A 21,029-nucleotide genomic window follows, 5' to 3' on the forward strand; every position below is an offset into this window, starting at 1 on the left:
ATGACCCCAGCTGACTTCCTGCCCTTTGGGCAGGGGGCTGGACTCGATGATCTCCCGAGGTCCCTTCCAGCCCCAATGTCTATGAAATCTATGAAAAGGCATATTAGGGAAGGACTCCCTGAGGCCACTGATAGGGAGGGCTAATCCTGAAATGAACCAGCAGCAACTATACCGTCTCCTCAGGGATTAATATATAAGTGGAGAGAGCCTATTGCCAATAATCAGAATCGGGATCAGATTCAGAGTTAGTGCTGTAACCTGAGCTCACCAGCTGATGAGGCCATCAGTACCAGAAAAGCCCATGTCAGAGTCAGGGGATCCTGAAAATAAAACTTAGTACTGGCTGAATGAGGGGCTCTTTCATTGATTCGGCGGGGGGGGGGGCAGAGTGTGACTCTGCTGAAGTCTGGTGCAAGTCACTGCTGAATGGGATTATTCCCAGTGCAGAACTCATGGCAAGGTGGGGAATAAAGGAGACTTGTGTCACACTGGTGCTGGTACAGTGTGCTGTCTGATCTTTGGTGCTTGGACCTAGATTTCTAAGCCAGGATGACAGTGAGCCCTCAACTGTAAGTTGAAGGATACAAGTACAATGTAGCAGCCTCTTGTCAGCTTTGTCAGTCTTCATCTCCCCCAGGGCCTTTGGCACCAAATCAATTGGCCCATCCTGAATTCTGACTGCTTGCATAAGCTGGGAGGCTTCAGTGGCAGGCTGAACTGTGATAGGACCATAAAGTCTCACATTTCAGCTAGTGAAGTAAAAACCAGAGCCCTGTGTTCAGGGACAGCCTCTACCGTGGGACTTCTGTCAAGCTGGTGGTGTGGATGGTGCAGGAGGATATGGTGGTACAAGGGGAAATCTCAGTGCACAGTGGAGCCTGAAGGACCACGAGTGAATAGGTCATTTATTTCTCAAAGAGGAAGAATTTAGTTTGGCTTTTCTTTCCTTTAAGGGGTTTGAAAAAAACTTTCAGATGGTGCACTTATTCTTGATGTGCACCTCATCCAAACAGAACAGACACTGTGAATACAACAAATAATGAGGAGGTGGAGAGTGACGAGGCATGGGGGGGGCAGACAGAGGTCCCCATGGTGAGGGAGAGAGTGGGGCTGGGGCAGGGGCTGCCCAGATAAGGTGGGAGGCAGCGTGGGGCTAAGCCACAAGCAGCTCATTCAAGGGGTGCAGGGAGGGAGGAGGTATGGCTCCTACCACTGCGCACACTCCTGGGCGAGGCATGGGGGGCGTGCCCCCTGATCTGTGCGCAGGGCGGGGGTGGGCTGCTGCTGCAGGCTGGGACCAAGGTCAGCATCAGGCTCTTTCCAGCTGGGAGCTGGGCTGGGGCTTGGGGAAACTATGGCAAATTCTGGGCTGGTTATAGCTCACCCTGTAGCTCTGCCTTCAGCACTGTCACCCACCCAGAGCGCAGCCCTGCCTCAACCTCACACTGGGAAGATCCTGGCACCGTCCCCAGCCCACAGCAGAAGCCTGCCCTCACTCCGTGCACAGAACTGGGGGGGGGAGGAGGGGGTACATGTCCCCTCCCCGTGTCTAACTCAGGGGTGTGTGCAGCGGTGGGGGCCACTCTTCCTTCCCACACCCCCCAGATGAGCCACTCGTATCTCCCTCCCATGCCCCACCCACTGCAGCTGGGCAGTGCCTGCCCCCGCCCCTGGCTCATTCATGCCCTCACTGTGGGGGCCTTGATCTGCCCCCCCCAACACTGCCTTCCTCCCCTCCATCCCTCCTCCCCCCACAACAGACTTACCCCAGCTGGACGTTACTCGTCACACTGCCAGGATGGCCACATGCATGCTGCCACATCAGCCAAAAAAAGCTGATTGACAATGATGTAAATTTTCCTTTTATTGGTGCCAATATGATGTGGACCAATGTATTGGTGCACCTCTAGTAACCAAGGTTGGTAACTAGGGCTGTGCGAGGCTTTGGACAGAGCTTCAGATCTGGAGAAGCTTCAGACACTTCCGGGTCAGAAGCAACATATCCGGGTTGAAGTGCTGGCCTCATTAGGCTTCCCGAAGTGGTTTGGAGCTTCCGAAGAGCTTCGAAGCCACCTCGGAGATCCAGCCATAGGGTATAATGGCAAAACAATAAAATATTGATGTTATTTTTTGTCCGAATTGGATGAAATTTTCAGGGGTGGTAGACTCTGCAGAGAGGATGAAGTTTCTCAAGTTTCAAGAAGATTGGTGCAGGGGTTTGGGGGGAACAGCACCCCAAATTCTTGAAAGCAAAATTCCTGTCACATCTATCTGTTACAACACAGGGGGTCGAAACTACAGGAGTGATAGCTCAGACTGAGGCCAGAAAGCCTGCCAAGTTTCAAGAAGATTGCTGCAGGGGTTTGAGGGGAACTGCCCCTCAAGCTGTGGACAAGCAAAACTCGTGCCATGGGTGCCGTAGGACTGACTGTGTCTGTGTTGGAGCAGCAAGGGGAGACACTGCTGCAGGCCTGGCTGCTAAGCTGCTGTGTTTTCAGTTACCAATCAATCAATCATGATTCATTCAGACCAGGGACTCAGGGACCAGATCAATACACGGGACCTAGCTAATACATAACGACTTAACGAGCATCAATTAGCTCCTACAAAACCAGGCTAAGAAAAGGAAAGAATCAATGCAGACAATCAACTGCCCCAAGACAGACACAGTCTTGGCACGAGTTTTGCTTGTCTGCAGGTTGAGGGGCAGTTCCCCCCAAACCCCTGCACCTTTCTCCTTGAGGCTTTGTGGCCTCAGTAAGAGCTACCATCCCTGCAGTTTTGACCCCCCTGTGTTGTAACACACAGCTGCCATGACATGAGTTTGGCTTTCAAGAATTTGGGGTACAGTTCCCCCCAAACCCCTGCACCAATCTTCTTGAAACTTTACAGGTTTCATGCTCTCAGCAGAGGCTACCATCCCTGAATTTTCATCCAAATCGGACAAAAAACAACAAAGTTATAGATGTTTCATTGATTTCCCATTATACCCTATGGCTGGATCTCCAAGGCAGCTCTGAAGCTTCAGAGCCGCTTTGGCCGGATCGAGGCAGAAACCCAGTCCAGAGCTCCAGATTGAATTGCGGCCATCTGAAGTGGCCAGATCCAAAGCCGGATCAGATTGCTGCTGACTCACACAGGCCTACTGGTAATCTTTTTAGCACAGGAGGGATATTTCTTGAACCCCAGGTATCAAGAGAAAAGCATGGCAATTCTGCTGAGAGTCCGAAGCAAGAAAAATGTTGTGAGGGACTGAGGAAAAACACCAATGATGAAGAGACAAGAGAGTGGCTAACTAATGGTGCTGAAGGATAAAATAGGTGGGGGGAGGAGAGGGGTGTAGTAAGGTACCTGCCCTGACCCAAAGGTCACAAGACCCATCCTCATCACTGAAGAGGATAAGACAAAGAGACAAAATCAGGTAAAAGAAGAAATCCAGACCAAGTAAAAATTAAGTTGCTTAAGGAAAACAAGTACAACTGTCAGCAGAGGAAAAATGCTGGTCACATTGCTGTCTGAGCCAGGCAGCTGAGAGGAAATAGAAGAGCAGAAAGTTCATTCTGTCTTTACCCACTTGTTGCAGGGCCAGAAGGGTAGTTGACTGCACCAATATAATGCTAACTAAAGATTCATAGATTGTAAGGCTGGAAGAGACCTTGGAAGATCATCAGGTCCAGCCCCCTGCACCAAGCAAGAAAGATAACTGGGGGTCAGGTGACCCCAGCAAGGTGACTGTCTAGTCTCTTCTTGAAGATTTCCAGGGTAGGTGATTGCACCACCTCTGGAGAGAGTCTATTCCACAGTCTGGACACCATGACTGTGAAGAACTTTTTCCTAATGTTGAGCGTTTTGCCAGGAGTTTGTGGCCATTACTCCTAGTTTTCCACTGGGGTGCCCTGGTGAACAGCTGCTTATTGAGCCTCTGATGTACTCCCCTAGTGTAGTGGTAAGCTGCTACCAGGTCCCCTCTCACCCATCTTTTCCTCAGGCTGAAGAGTCCCAGATCCCTCAGCCTTTCCTTGTATGGTTTGCCATGTAAGGCTCTGATCATATGGGTGGCTCTTCTTTGGGCTCTCAAGCTTGTCCATGTCTTTGTTGAAGTGCAGCGCCCAGAACTGAATGCAATACTCCAGCTGCGTTCTCACCAGTGCTGAGTAGAGCAGAAGAATCATCTCCTTGGTTTTGCTGGAGATGCACTGATTGATGCATGCCAGAGTAATATCTGCCCTACTGTCTACAGCATCGCGCTGCCGGCTCATATTCATACTGTGGTCTATGATTACCCCCAGGTCCCTTTCACTCATGGCGCTAGTCAGTTTGTTGCTACCAAGCCTGTAGGTCTGTTTGGGGTTGCTCATCCGGAGGTGGAGCACTTTACATTTCTCAACATTGAACTTCATCAGATTCTGATCCGTCCAACTTGCTAGCCTGTCTAGGTCCGCCTGTATCTGCACCCTATCTTCAAGAGTGACCACACTTCTCCATAACTTGGTGTCGGCCGCGAACTTGGCCAGTGAGATCTTTGCCCATCTTCATGATGGGTGGAGCTTTTGTAAAAAAAAAGTCTCTGCATTTAGAGACTGGCTCAGGGCGTGGACCACATCCATTACTCAGGAATGTATATGTTGGCAGTTACTCAAAGAAGACCATCTTATTCTGTTTTTGTAAATGACAGCAATTTAGCATACTCTACGAGAGAGACACGGATCTTTTATTGGACCAACCATATAGCTGGGATAGTATACTCTGTGTACATTCCCTTCTTTAGTTAAGGTTAGAGAAAATTTTCTATTATGAACTGGATTTTAAATGGAATTACGTTTTAATAAATTTAAGAACTGATCAGATAGTATCCTTGTGTGATCTGATAGGAGGTTTTTTTCTAGAAAGCTGGAGACAAACTGGACAGTGTTAAGAGAGTTTTTGAGAAACAAGAATCTTAAAAATGGTTTATCTAAAACATAACTTTAAGTTTATTCTGTTGGTGTTTTATGCAGGATACCATATATTTCTATATTTTTAATTAGGGCACATTAAGGGACTGAGTTATTGCTTTAAGTTCTTATATACAGTAGCAAAAGCCATGAACTGATTTAAAGGCAGATTGATATTTGTGTTGAATTTCATAAGAGGAAACATGGACCCCGCAAAGAGACAATACCGTGGAAATTTCTGCAAATGGATATTTGCAAAGAATGCACCTATACAGCAGGGGTGGGCAATTATTTTGGCTGGAGGACAGCTTAACAAATTTTGGTGAGCTTTTGAGGACTGTAAAAGTAGCCCCATGCCTTGACAGGTGCCCTGCCCCCTGATTACCATCTTGGGACTGGAAATCACATCCCCTAACCTCTGATGTTTACCACTGGAAGTTCCCTCCCTTGCCCCTGAAAGTACTCCTTTGGGAAGGGTTTGCCATCTTGGAACAGGAAAAAAAAAGCATATACTAAAAAACAAGCATCTACTATAACATACTATAATATCATTTTAAAAAAAGTCTTGATTTACATGAATTTGCATAGTGTATATAGAGGTTATTGCATAATAGCTTTAAAAAAGTCTTCCTCTTGTATATTGTGTGTGGGGGGTATGGGCTGTGGTTGGGTGGGTGTTGGGGTTGTGTGAGATTTGTCGGGGGGGCGTGTGGAGTTTGTGAATGGGTACATGGTGGTGTGAGTGGGTGTGGGGGGCAGGGTCTATGGGGCATGGGATTGTGTGGATGGTATGTTAGTGCGGGCCCCTCGCTACTTGCCCCCCCACGGTGTACAGCCTCTGCTGCTGGCAGCAGCAGTGGGTGGCAAGCCTTCATGGCTTGTGGCAGGCAGAGCCCTTCAGTGGTGTGCAGCTCCAGCTGAGTCCCAAGAGCTGCATGTGGTGGTATGGAGCCCTCCCGACCTGCTACACATGCCTTTGAGCCAGACCAGGCTGGCTTCATCCCGGTATGTGGGGCTCACAGCACTACAGGTGGGAGCCATACACCATTGGTCTGGGCCATCCGTGGCTCCAAGTGGGGCTTCCAACACTCCAGTGAGGCACTGCACGTGGAGGCACAGAGCCAGCCCAGTCCAATAGCACACAACTTCCCGTGGCTCCCAGTCTGCGTGCCATGGGGCCGGGCTGGCTCTAATCTGCCACATGCGATTGCCTCCTGCAGTGTTAGAAGCCCCATGCGGAGGCATGGAGACTGCCTGGTCTGGCCCCATGATGCGCAGCTCCCATCTGCAGTGCCAGGAGCCTCATGTGCTGGCAGGGAGTCAGCCCAGTTTGGTTTGAAGGTGCGCTCCTTGGATTCAGCTGGAGCCATGCACTGCTGGAGGACTATGCCTTGCTGTGGGTCAGGAGTACCCTGAGGGCCTGCCACCTGCTGTTGCTTGTGGCAGAGGCTGTAAGCCATGAGGAGGTGTGTGGCAGGGAGGTCCCACACCCCCACAGCTCCCCAGAAACCTCACCTCTACCTGCCTCCTGCAGACAGAAGCTCCCCTACCCTCACCACTTGGCCAACCATGCGCCATCACACTTTGTGCATCCACATGGGGCTCTCAAGCTGGAGTGTTGGAAAACCCATGGAGGTAGACATACAAAGCCCGTCTGGTCTGATGGTGTGCCACCTCTGAAACCCTGCCTTCTACCGGACTTCAGAGGGGCAGCAACAGATGAGTAATAATTGTTTTTTAGCGGGGCCCTGAGGGCTGGATAGAAAGGTCTGGCAGGCTGGATTTGGCCCGCAGGCCATATTTGGCCCATGCCTGCTGTAGAGCCTTTGCCATGGGTTGGGCTACAGAGAAGAGTGATCTGACCCAAGGTATTTAACTCTTGGTGAACTGGCAATGATAGTAAAAAACCTGCCAAGACCTTAAAAACAGTACCTCACATATACAGAAAAGCCAAATGCTAATAAGATCACCCCAAAATTCCAAACCTTTTATTGATTTAGAATTGCTATCAAGCAAATGCATCTTATACCCTACTTTGATGAATTGTAGTGTTCTCTCCACCAGAAACTTGAAAAGTCAGTGCTATTAGTGGCACAAAATACAAAGGAAGTCCATATCATTTATAAAATGGGAAAGAGTGTGAAATCACACACACACAGATTATCAATGATGAAAAGGAAAAAGTGAAAATATTAATAGTACTGTATTAGAAATCATAACATTCTAATTTTAAGAATGAGTGAATTGGGAGCTCATATCTTCGTCACAAAAATCAAAACAGAAAAACCTAAGAAGGAGCTAGTAACTATTATCAATATTTAAGCTGTGGATTTTTTCCGTCTGTACTGAGGCTTACTGCATAAATAAATACCCTCTATTATTCTTCTGCAACCGCTTGTGGGTGACTGTGACAGTCATTCAATAAATGGACAAAAGGAATAATATAAATCCCCTGTATCCAGGGAATTCCTCTAATTAGAAGTGGCAATGAATTACAGAAGAAATTTGGTTTTAATATAACATCTGCAAATGACAGCTGTCTTTTCACAGAATACTTATGTCATTCCTTTACTCAAAATAATTATCAAAAAAAAAAAAGAAAAATAATAGATTAGTGTAAAACATTTCCATAATTTATTTGACTAATCCTGGATTCTTTTCAATGCATTCAGCACAACATTTAAAGCTTTGGTCTTTTTTTTTTTTTTATGCAAAAGTCATTAATTTTTCCCTCCTGGGAATTTATCTGTGCTATGGAAGTTCTGGATCATCAAGTTTTGTGGGTTCATTTTTCAATTAAGAATTACATAAACTTAAGCATTTATAAGAAAGTTAAAATTCTATGAAAAGAAGAATATATATTTAAAATAGTGAAAGAGGATGCAAACATCCAAAACAATTTTGTATGCCAGGTATGGCTGAGGATGGTATTCACTAACACCACCATTTACACACATTTTCACTTTGATATCTGGTGAGTTATATACAGAATAAATGCAGAGGTGAAGTAGCATTATGCAACAGATTGTGTGTGTTAGAAGTTTAAAATTTTAATATTCATATATATATATATCCAAATTATGATAATATAAATCTCTCTTTAGTATTTCTATCTATTAGTAAAAATAATTTTCAAATATTCTTTTGATCAACCTTTACTTAAAAGGTTGATCACATTCAAGAAAATGATAAGAAATGTGCTGTAAGACCTTTTTTGGTAAAACATGTTGTGAATTAATGTTAAAACAAATTTTAAATTTTATAAATTTTGAAAAATTTATCAGAAACGTTTTCAAGCTCTCAGAGATATTTCCACATACAGAAGCAAATGTTCAATTAACAAAAAAATTCCCACAATGTATATGTAAACAAAGTTGTTTACAGATTATTAAATGTATACCTGGCATTTCCTAAAATGTAAATCAATAATTCAAGAAGCTCTCATTTTTAATGGTTCAGCCCTCTCAAATGCTGAGACTGCTTAATTCAAGCTGAATTTAGCAGGTGTTGAGGGCTTCCCGTACCCTTTCAGAATCAGAATCTGAAGATCCAATCAGAGACTGATTACATACCCTGATTCAATGGGAGTGTTGGCTGGGAAGGAATATGTGAATAGACCATAAAATTCATAGGTAAAAAAAAAAAAAAAGTTTAGAATTATTAATTTCCATTTCAACAATCTTGCTGTGGGCCATTAAACTCAAGGGGATACAACATCATAAAGTCTTTTTGACCTAATGAGGTTGAATGCATATTCTATCTTTAGTACTTTTAAAGTTGATATTTTAGTTGCCTTTCAGAGAGTACTTGATTTCACAGGGATGCAAAATAAATGTGCTAAGCTTAAATGAACGGTAGGAAAATAAAACGCATTCAGATGTGGACAGAAATGTACACCATTTTATGACCAATACAAATTATAAAGTTAACGGGCTGTGAAAAAAAATATATTCAACATGTTGCAAATGCTTCCTTCAGTACAATTACTAAGAAAAAATAATTATTTTTGTTGTAAACACTAAAAGTAGGCAAGGTTACATAAACCTTTTGAGTACAAAGACTTCACTTCTATAGTAAGCAGCACTAGTTAAAAGACTGGGGAATGGGTAAATTATTGTACCAAATGGCTGAGAATTAATCTCTGATGACTAGCTGCAATCTAACGAGGCATCTGTGTCCCAGGGAACCCACAGTATGTCCCTGGCGGTATGTGTAGTGTGTAGAGTCTGCATGGCATTCTTTGTCCTCTTTTGCAGGCAGCTTTTCGTCTCATTGTTTAGAATATCCTCATGCATCTGTGACGCGTGGAATGCATTCATACTAACAGACTTACTATTGTTTTCTCTCAGAAGCTTTGTTGAGCAAAGACTGCATCACGGTTCCTGATAATTATATTGCTTAATTAATCAAGACAAAAAAAATTTGCAAATCATTGCCTGGTTGCCAAGCAAGAAGATAAAAAAATGAAAACAATACAAGCTGAAGCAATATAACAAAAGTAACAGCTATCTGATCAGAAATTCTTATATAATGAAGCTATTAATGCTAAATCGGTTAATGTTAACATTGCTCCAGGTGTCTCTACTTAGATGCAAACAAAAAGGCTAACATTATGTATATAAAAGGCCAAATGTTGCCATGGATTCGGTAACCTGATAGAGAGGACAGCCTTTTCATTTGATTAGGGAATGCAATTTAAATACCAGGGACTGAAGCCAAACAACAGACATTTCTCTCTGCAAGCCTCTTTCATTCACCCTCGGGTCAGTAGCTGGTGAACAAAAGGTCAGCCACACTTGCCCTGGAAATGTCTGGATTAATTTTATTACATTGTAATGGTTTGTACTTTAAATGTAGGGATAACACTAAATTTCCAGTTGTCTATTATTCCTTCTGCCCTTTGGGTGTTTTTTGACTAATATATAAAAAGACATAGCTTTTCTGGGATTGAGTCATATAATTTCATAATGCTAAATTCTAAATTTTTTATTCAGCTATTTCAGGTTAAGATACATTAACAGCTATTTATTTGTGTATTAAGTCAGCATTTTAGGATGTTTTTTTCTCTACTTTTAAGTTCCAGAGAAGTGAATTATAAGACTCTTTATATATTTAAATTAAGTGTATATAGCAATAAAAGGTTTTCACATATGAAAAATAGGTGGCAAATTTTCAAGATTTATTTTTAAATGTAGGATGACAAATTTCTAGTTCTTAAAATGTACAGCTGTTGCCATTCTTATACTTCTGAAAGATGTATCTTAAACAACTAGTACATATGTCCTGAGATTTATGCATCCTTTTTGCTGTCGTCTGCACGCTAAGACACATTGTTATTTTTTATGTAAATAGCTAATATCAATAGTAGTGAGGACTATGGTTATTTCAATAAAATATATTCTATCTTTAGAAGTTAACATGCTGAATGCACTTGTGTATTGAACTACACATTTACATACATTTATCTCTGCATTTAAAATAAGATCCTTCTTTTTGTATACAACAATTAGACAACGATTGCTTTTGCATTAAGTTCATCTCCTAGAAATCTGAGAAAAAGTTGACAAGAAAATAAATAAGTATAAATACATATTAACACTAAAAAAATGAATTGATATAATGACATAAAGCAAAGGATGAGTTTTAAGACTGCCATGCAATCCTTAAATTATACTGAGTTAGATTATTGCCAGGGTCTCAAAAACCTGTGTGAGGTTACATATATAGCACCATGTGTATCCATAGTACCATCAGAGATTTAACTAGTAGCTAACTATTATGTGTGAATTAATACCAAGGAAAGCCTTAATTCTGTATTCTCTTTCTTTCATTGGCTTAAATTGGATCCCATCCATCATTTTAAGCATTATTCTGTATAAGCCATCTCCAATGGGTTTAAAATTCAGGCAGGCCACCCAAAATGCTAAACATGAATATGCTTTTAATTTCAGATCTACTCATTTAGTTTTTTAATAATGTTCAATTGTTAAAAGAAAACAAATACAAAAAACAAACAAAACCCCTGTAAAACAACCCTCTCTGAGAGTTCAACGCACCTTTTAAGCTCACATGGGGAGAAAAATGTAATATGTTCTGACAAAAATATTTGATAATGTTGACTTTTCTCAATGTTATACAAGAATTATTTGCCATTTGAGCAATGTGCATGATGGACTCACTGAAGTAGTCAAAACCTACCTCTGGTTTCTTCATTATCTCTATGAAAAACATGTGGTTCTTCATTGGATAAATAATAATTAAAACATCTCCAAAATCTGTTGGTATAATACCCCTGCGGTAGTTCCTGGTGTGTTCAGACCAGACGATGTGAACCTCATCATTTCCCAAGTGACGAAGCTGCAACGGCAAATTGGCTCTTTATTAATCAGAGTGATAACAACAGTTTATGAGGGGTCATGGCTTACAAATTGAATTACAATGCTCAACAGTAGAAATATTTCATTACAGAAAAGGTTAAAATATTGCTTTTTCTCTACCTGCTGTTAATAAAAGCAGCCACAAAACTTGCCTTGTTCAAAAAAAAATTTGATGGTTTAATTACATAATTATCAAATTATCAACTTACATGACACATGGATGCACATTATATACAGTAGTTTTAAATGCTGAACTGAATTACATGAGCAAAATGTTAACTAGCGGGGCATTGTATTTCATTTAAAATATTATAGCTGTCACAGCAGTAGCTATTACTACCATTCAGGTTGCACACACTTTCCATTATAGTCCTCTGTTCCCTATTTTGCTATACAGCTGAAGTACTTCATGCCATATCTCTGCATGAAGATAAATTCTGTTTTGAAAGTGTGTGTGTAATGTGTTTGAACAGTTGCTGAGTTAGGACAAAGTAGGAAAAACTGTAAAGACTTTTTTTTGAACAGGGTTACATAAAGTAAAGCTGAAATTATATGTTGAAACTTAGTACAGAAATAGTCCTTATTAAGTACAGAAGATTTTGTTTTGTTTGGAAAAATAAGTCTGTGACTGAAAAAGGCAAACATATTTGAAAAGGATGTAGTGAAATGCACAACAGATTGTACGTCTTTAACATTTTAAATAGACATCTATTTTACAGGCAACATTTACCCTCTACGGTGGGGAGACAGCACAAGGTTTATGCAATACTTTAGTCCCACTTAAACCCTAAAAAAAGGTAAAACAAGTAATTAAAGTGATACATAAGTGTGTGTGCTGGTCTTCTGTGGAGAAATGAATTTCACCCTGACAGACCAGAAAATGCTTTGAATCAGGAAAGGATTCCTACAACAATTTTACAAAATATTGCCATGTCTTGCCATATTTCTGAAGACAAGAAAGCTAAGAAGTGCATCTTCACTGAAGGTTTATACTTGTGCAAAGTAAAATGAAACCTATTCACAAGGTAAATCAAATTCACAGCTAATTTGATTTTATTTGAATAAAAAGGAAACAGAGAAGGGTTACTGAATGTATTTATCTAATTTATACATACAAGTAAAGACTGCATTTCAACCCTATTTATGATACCAATTATCAACAGACTCTGATTTTTCAATATGAAACTGCAAACACTATAAATAGTTATTTTGGGTTTTCCCAGCTCAGCATGTTAAATTTATCACTATCCTGTGACACTTTATAATGATCTTAAAAAAAATGTAGATAAAAATAATTGTGTGTGAACACTGTGAGAACTATTTAGCAATGTTATGAGGGTGAACTTCAGAAAAAAAGAAGATAAAATACTGGTTCCACTGCAGTCAACAGCAAAACTCACATTGAGTTTAACAGGGATAGCAGTTCATTGTGAGAGAGTAAACAGATTTGACTATAAAAATCACAAAAGTGTTTACAGACAAGTTGTAAAGCAATTTTAAAAAAAAACCTATCCTGCCTGGCCACAATACTATATACAATATGTTATACATATTAGAAATAGTCTCTAATAATCTATGAGGCATCTAAAAGGAACATAGTTGGTAAGACAATTAACAGAACACCCAAACTGATGCATTAACATATTAGTATACAAAGTGAGTAACAGTGAAGGCTCCATTTATGCCACTTGTACACACAGTGAGTAGCAGTGACAGTGGTTTATGATAGGGGTTCAATGGGACTATTTTTGTCATTGTTACTCAGTGCAAAAGACAGCATATATATCCCAACTCACAGAGCCCTAATGTTACGACAGACTTCCAACACTACCTCACTGAACTGTAATGACTTCATTAATTTAGCAAATTTCAGCATACAGCATGCATTATTTTGCAGAATGCCGTCTCTCTCTGTTATCTAGCCACATAGGAAAATGCACAGGAGAACACAGCACACTGATGTAATTTATGATACAAAAAAGCTGTGAAGAAATGTGTCCAGTACCAATCTGCCTCATATACCTTTGGAAAAAGGGATAGGGCATACATATAGAAAACTGATCAAAAGAAAGGGCCAAATCCTTTAAAAAGAATAGTGCTTTTTATTCATACCAAATTCTTCATATAACCATCTCTCCAGACCACTATTATCATGGCAAGCATCCAGCACTGGCAACACTATATTTTGTAGCAGAATTTCAGCACAAGGGAAAAATGTTCAAAACTACAGGGAGAAGACAGGTCAAACACAAGGAATCATGCTAGTTGTCAGCCAGGAAAGAAGGACCAGCATCCTATCTTCTAGCAAACACCACAGTGGAATAGGTCATAGGTTCAAAAATAGTTAGGGGCAGGAAGGGACCTTGTAGATCATTGGGTCCAGTCTCCCTGCACTAGGCAGGACTAGTTCAGGGGTTTGCAGCCTATTGTTCAGACTGAATCCAGCCCTCAGACCCAGGGGGTTTTCAGCAGTGTTCTACTGTGGAAGGCTTTGGCAATATTCAGTTGGGAGCTTTGCCTGCAACACTGCAGCCAGGCAGCCATGAAGCCTGCGCTGTGTGCCAGCTCCCTATGCTGCATGTAGAACATGTGGCCGCTACAGCATGTCCACGCACTGTGTACAGCAAATGCCAGCCCCAGGCCTAACTGTGTAAGTGGTATGCAGGGCTGACACAAGGTGTTGTGCAAGTTGGACTTGGTGCTGCATGTGGCAAAGAATCTGAGGCATAGGATGAGTATGGGATTCCAGAACAACTGGGTCTAGCTCATGTGCCACAGGCAGCACTTGCCCCATGCCGACCCCACATGCTGTGTGTACAGTGAACCCCAGAGCTGGTACATGCTGGACCCAGTGCTGTGGGCACTACACAGAGGGTCTTGCCACAGACTGGCCCAGAGAACCTCATTCTGCCTTGGCCCAGATGAGTTTGACACTGCTGTCTTAGAGAAAAGAGTGAAATCTACTGCATTAAGAAACTTGTTTCTTGTGGCATCTAGGGTTTCCTTGAACATCGCTTTTCTAAGTTGCTGACAAAGTTAAATGCTGCTTTTCTTACAGGATCTAAAAAAAAATGAACAGACTATACCAGAAATATACATTTGGGTAATCTCTGTTTCTATAGCATGAAATACCACTTATCATACCATTTTTAGCTCAAACACCTATAATTGCTGAATTCATAAAATGCCAATGATCTCTCTCTATCACTGGAATGATCAAATAAAATTGTTTTTTAAAAGACTGATTTTAGAACTTTGCTAAAAAATCATCATATCATCAATTACTGTATTTACCTGAATCCAAGACAAGGCTGCCCCCCATTCAATATGGGGGGAAAAGACTCTCATCTTGGATTTAAATACACAGTTTGGGGGGACTGGCGGCTGTTGCAGCTTTGGTTCTGGCCCTGACCCAGACTTGGTGTCAGAGTTGGAGCCGCAGTTGCTGTTCTCCCACCTCCCCACAGCTTCCCATCCCCACAGTCACTCACCCTCATTGACAACTCCAGCCCAGGGCACAGACAGCACATGGTAGCTCTGGCCCCTGCCTGGCTATGCAACAGCAATGGCAGTAATAGCAACTCTGGTCCCTGCTCTGACCTGGTTTCTGGGCTGGAACTGCTACCACTGTTGCATGGTTAGGCAGGGGCCAGAACTACCATGGGCTCCACTGTTCCACGCTGGAGCTAGTTCGAAGCTGCAATGGAGGGTAAGCAGTAGTAAACAGGGGAGGTGCTGAGGAAGGGGCATGTGGAGAGGGGAGCAGACACCAGAGGCTGGCGACAGCAGCAGGGGCAAGTGTTGTGGGGGTGGGCAGGTGGCAAGGGGACACCCGACTTCCCCACCGCCTGCTCCCCCATTGCCACTGGCTCCCCTGCCACTTCTTGTCCTGCCCCCAGTAGTGGGAGGATGAGGAGAATGAATTTAAAATGACCCTCTGATAATTAGAGTCTATACATGGAAAATTATAACAAATTCATAAATTTTCTATGTATAGAATCTAATTATTGGGGAAGTCATCTTAAATTCCAGTTCATCTTGGATTCCAGTAAATATGGTACTATAACACACCAACCTAAGGTGTTTTACTTCAATGATTCAAAAACCAAGTAAGATTTTAGATCTGCGTGCAATTTTTCTGAAGCCTTTGAGCACCAAATAAGCAACAAAATGAGTAGTTATGGCTATACTCCCAAGTAAAGAAGCGTAAGATCAGTCCAGGCTGAAAAGTGGTGTGTCCTTCCACCTTCAATACATACAACATGAAAAAAACCAAAAAAACCCAAAACCCAAGACAACCAGAAAATAATATATGGACAAATAGCTGGCCTGTCCTTTTACGTTTAGCCCTAAAAAAAAAATCAGAACTGGACCTGCAAAAATATTCAGGAAGGGGTGCCTCTGAAATTGTTTGTAATGTCCCCTCCAAAGTCTGAGGGAGCCTTCACAGATTTGCATTAATCTATAGTTGATACACATAGGACTTTAATAACATAAATACGACACATACACTTTTTGAACCACATATTTCTTCTCGTGCTTGGTAAATGGTTTTTTAATGTCTCCTTTAGACTGAACTATGAATACCCATGTAACATAAGTCAACATGGACATTCCGATTTGAATTTTGACATCACTAAGCATGTGTTCACGGCATTTCCTCAACTGCAATCTGTGCTTCAGAACTTAGTTGTCAGTTGTAGAACAAATGCTCATTTCTCAAGCTTTACAAAAACAATTCCATGTTCTGAAACTGGTCGTGCGCCACATCTACTCATTCACTTGAGTAAATAGTTCTAAAGGCACTCTGCTTTAGCTATTCTGCATGCTGCCTGCCAGGCAACACGCCACTGCTGACACTGGTCATGGTACACACCTAATAGTCTGACCTCCTTTTCCTACTAATTGCATTACATAGCCAGCTGGCTCCAGAAAGGAGTCGTCTGTTTGATTGAAGAATTCCTGCTTTTGGGTAAGCATGGCTGCTACTTTTACTAAGTAACAGTCAGGCCTGACATCCCCATTGTTTGTCTGACAGCGTGGCCATCCTAAAATCTAAGTTTTATTTGTAAATTAACCAAGAAACTTCCTGCCAGAACAGCGCTGCCTGGAGACTGATAATGTGTGCCTTTCATTCCCTTTCACTCTTACTGTATCACTGCCAATTTGTTTTTCTGCTGCTGGCCAGCCTTAGGCTATAAAAGCCTTGTAAGACATAAGTGCAATTATAATCCTGGAGTCAAATGAATTGGACAAATCCAATAGCACAGCTCTGTCCCCACTTTGCAAACCCCTACAGCACTTAGATTAGCTGCTAAAAATCTAATCTAGCTATAGCTAACAAATTTTTGCAGCGAAGGAGCATGAGTTCGGTATGGGGTTGCAACCAGATTTCTGAATTGGAAAAATTCTACTATGACAATGGGAGAAGATGGAATCAATTGTGTTAAAATTTTGCAGCTCATTTTTAAACTGTTAGGTACAATTTAGTTAGAATAAGACAAGGGACTGTGGGATGTTGTTACTGTGATTGATTTTCATTCTTGCTGCAAGACATCCAATAAAAAAAGTTTAACACTAATGACGCTAAAACCTGCAGCTGCAAAAGTTATCAGCTGAATTTTGATTACTTCAGTAGAAAGCCTTTTGTTCAGGGCCAAGTCTTTCAATGTTACTCTGAGCTATGCTATATATATATATTTTAACAAACAATAATGCTTTAAAAGGTGAGCCAGGCAAGAAAACAATGTATTGCTTCTCATCTAAGGGAAACAATTATTTGTAAATTCTTATTGTAGTCTATGGAAATTCCAGGGCCAAAATTCTTCTGTTCAATTTAGTGAATTTACACCAGAAGTGAATGTGTTCCTTTGTGTTTAGAAACAACAAGAACCCATAATAAAGTATTTAAGTAAAATTACTGCATCTGTCTATAGTTCCAAAACTCACAAAATTTATGGTCTGCTGCAAATTGCAGTACTGACAGGCTGCTTCCTTGGCCAGCAGGTGGTAAGACCGTCTGTCAAACTATTGAGTTTACTAGCAAAGCAAACTGATCAGTGCTCTATTTGTTTAGTCTAGAGACAGGCAAAAAGAATAGAGCACAGAATCCCAAAATGAAACCAGACACAGTAGTGTGGGTACTACTAGGTATTATGCAAGTGAAAGGTTCACTGAGAATCTGGTGAAACCAGATGGAAAGGAAGAAGGACAATTGCTGCCCTTTCCACATCCTTGAATGGTTGTGCACTATATTGCCTCTCAAAGACAGCTCTCTGTTTAGAATTGGACAGTTCTTGTAGCAGCATCAAGTCAATGAAGAACTATTTAAAATAAGGAGATTAAAAAAATCTCCCTTTGTCTCTCTCAACCCCTTTTGAAGACAGATGTAATTAGCAGTTTTTGTCTGAAGTTGGCCAGAGGCAGGGCAGGGTGGGCTGTAAGGACCCTGCCACATGTTCATATTAAAGCTGGACAGCTATGAAGTTGTTAGACATTTCCAAACACTAACTTTGTAGCTGACTGGTTTTTTTGCAACTGAATGGACATTTTTATGGCATGATAATTAGCTTGCATGTATGGCATGTCTAAATTTATTGCTCAATTGACCAGTTAATTCTGTAATATATGTAATGTGTGAAGTACTGTCACAAAGGGGAAGTTGCGGAAAAAGTAGTACTTTATATTTACACGTCATAACATTTTTATGTCCTGACACAGTGCTCTACAAATTTAAGATGGGAAATTGGATAATTTGTGCATGAACTTTTGCTTGGGTATCCTCAGGCCTATTGTACTAGGTCAGTGCTTTCTGTGATCTTATTAAGAGTCCTCTAGATCATCCATGCATTTTTCACATGGATGAATGACACAGCAGACCCAATTTGGGTATGACTGGCTCTGTGCAGAACAAAGGCAAGGAGGACAACTGACTAAAATGCATAAGATAATCAAACAGATGTGATTATTTACACATGTAGTCCTATCTTGTTCTATTGCTGTACGCACGGCCAAGTTTGGTGTGGGATTTCATAGCTGGCTCTTGTAAACTGCATTGAGTTCTGCTGTTAAGACTCTCTGTGGATTTTCCTCTCCGGGGATTGGAACATTTGTACTGATTTCAGCTCATATGAGTCAGCATATAATATCTGGGAGAAATGGACACCCTGAGAGTGAGGAGAGACCCCACAGGGCTTGCTATATACTCAAACATGTCTTTGGAGCTGATTTGGAAATCACAGATGCCCAGGTCTAAACCATCAGCTCAGCAGTCTCAACCTGAGCTCCATTTCACATCCATTATAGCTGCCAGGGGCTCATAGATTTATGAATCTTACAGATTTCTGTAGTTTCCTCTCTGGCTTTGAGGCACGTCTTGTCTCCACCTCCAGCTGGAGTTCTGAACAGTGACTGACTGTTATTTGATATTTTGTATAGGGAATTTGTTTCAGTGTGAGGAAGAGCCATGGCAAAGGACAAAAATATGTTAATTGTCCTTCTGCACAGACACTACAAAGATTTGTTCAGCTTATTTCTTTGCAGTAGCACACAGTTTGATCACTGCAAGCTCCCCCATTTCAACAGCAGTTCTTTCCAAGGCTCATAGCAATGAGTTTGTGAGGTTTTCTGTGGACAACAATGAATCAGCTCTGGCCACATCTCCTACCTCTTTGAATTTTGAACCCCACAGATTGCCAGGTACTGACTGCACTTGATTTTTGTGTCTGATGAAAAAGTCTGTCCTATTCTGGCCCTAGTGTTAACTGCTAAAAAAGGCATTAAGAAGTTCATTTTATTTCAGTTATGCTCAATCTAAATGTGCTGTTTGCAAGTAAAAAGTTGTGTTTTTTTTCTTAACTGCTAAGCTCACATTTTCTGACAATTACACTGAGCCCTCTTCACCCCTTGGATAATCAATCTGTCAAATATGGCTGCAATTCTGAGTCAGCCCTGAATATAACTTGACCCTGTTTTCAGATTGAATTTTAGAAAAGAACAGCTTTTCCCCCCCGGATATAAACTGATAACTACAGATAAAGACCTTAAACTGTTAGTGCCCTTAAAAAATCCCACAGGGAAATTCAATAATCAAAGAAAGGACCTAAAGGGTTAAATGAGCTAAAAATACTAAGATAAAAACTGTACTGAACATGACTCTGACTTGGTATCTTTTACTGCATGTGCACAACTACTGCAAAAACAAAAGTCAAGATTGTTAGGAGCTTGCTTATAGAGGAATCCCATGGATGGGCAAATTCGGAGGAAGGGGAGTATGACCATTCACCCCTCTGGATGTGTGGCACATGTGCAGTAAAGCTTTCTGAGCTCATTGGCTTGTCAGTGCAACTCCTGGCTGGAGCCACCACTTTGACATGGCTCCAGAACCCAGGAGGGTGACAGCATAACACTGCTGCTGATACCCCTACTTCTTCCCCTACTGCCAAATTCTGTACTGGGCAAGGAGGTGGGAACCGAGCAGTAGAGACATTCAACCCTGAGCCTTGGAGCTACACCAACAAGCCAGAGAGCACAGAGTTCACTGTGCATGCAAAGTACAACTAAAGTGGGGTGCAGCTGCAAACCACACACACTCCCTGGATTTCCCCCAATCCTATGTATAAATCAAGTACAACTTTCCTGGTTCTTCTGGAAAGAAAGAAGATGGACTTATAATCAGAGCAATACAGTACTACAACAACTTGTAGGGCAAATTATATTCTTAGCTGTACCTGTACAAATCTGTTAATCTTTACCATGCTTTTGTAAGCATACTGAAAATACAATCTGAGGACAATGCAGTGTGCAGATGTGAGTGAAGGCATGGTTTGGGTTGAAGAATTTTTATTACAGATGTTATGGGAAAAAGGAAAGGACACAGCCAAAACCAGGGTGAGTCTGCAGTGTGGGGTAGTTAGAAATTCCACTTAGGCCCCTGCCACATGTTACATACATTATGCAATTAACTGGTTAATTATGCAAGAAATTTAGACTGGCCAGACATACAAAATAGTTATCACACCATAAAAATGTTCATCCAGCTATAAAGAGTCAGCCAGATACAAAGTTAGTGCTTGAAAATGTGTATCAACTTTATAGCTGGTTTCTATCCAGCTTTAATTTGAACACATGACTGTGCCCTTATTTATTCAGTGCTAAAGGAAACATGATATTTGGGGAACATGGAACCTCACAATAATATTTTATAGTAACTTTTCAAAGCAGGCTGCAAGGCAAAAGGAATAGCTGCTATTGACAGATAATAGGCATCTCAGTGTAGGATACGGTGTCATTTGTCCTTAAAATAGGCAGAGATTTGCTACTGCCTCAAAACCTTTCTTGATTCTGAAGCACTTGGCAGTTACTGCTCAAATCTCATAACTCCTCTTGCTCAGGAAGCATTCTAGGCTGTTTTTATATTGGTCCTGGTTATCCATGTGAATAGTCTGATGATAATTTCCATCTCTGGTTGGATTGCTAGGTTTCATGTGCTACTTGTCAGTTTTCTTTTTTAAAATAATCATTCACTAGTTCACATGTATTTATATTTTATCACATTTTATTATAGCGTATTTATTTTTATTTCATTGAAGGAATTCTTGAGAGCTTTGGCAGGGAGGCAACATATAAATGAAATGATTACTATTATTATTACTAATAATGGTATTTGGATGCTGCCATGGAAATGCTGCTCTGCCATAGATTCCAGTATGTTGATGGC

At 41.4% G+C, this 21,029-nt stretch overlaps 1 protein-coding gene across 3 annotated transcripts in view; it reads right to left on the bottom strand.

Annotated features, from left to right (window-relative positions):
• Nucleotides 1-21,029, bottom strand: part of RALGAPA2 (Ral GTPase activating protein catalytic alpha subunit 2) — a 357,121-nt gene that overhangs the window by 99,068 nt on the left and 237,024 nt on the right. For all 3 annotated transcript variants that reach the window (XM_019544076.1, XM_019544075.1, XM_019544074.1), the window contains one exon: nt 11,133-11,291. In XM_019544076.1, coding sequence (XP_019399621.1) covers nt 11,133-11,291 — 159 coding nt within the window. The remainder of the gene's footprint in view (nt 1-11,132; nt 11,292-21,029) is intronic.

This window comes from Crocodylus porosus, unplaced genomic scaffold (assembly GCF_001723895.1).
Source record: "Crocodylus porosus isolate Cpor-Errol unplaced genomic scaffold, CroPor_comp1, whole genome shotgun sequence".
Lineage (NCBI taxonomy): Eukaryota > Metazoa > Chordata > Crocodylia > Crocodylidae > Crocodylus > Crocodylus porosus.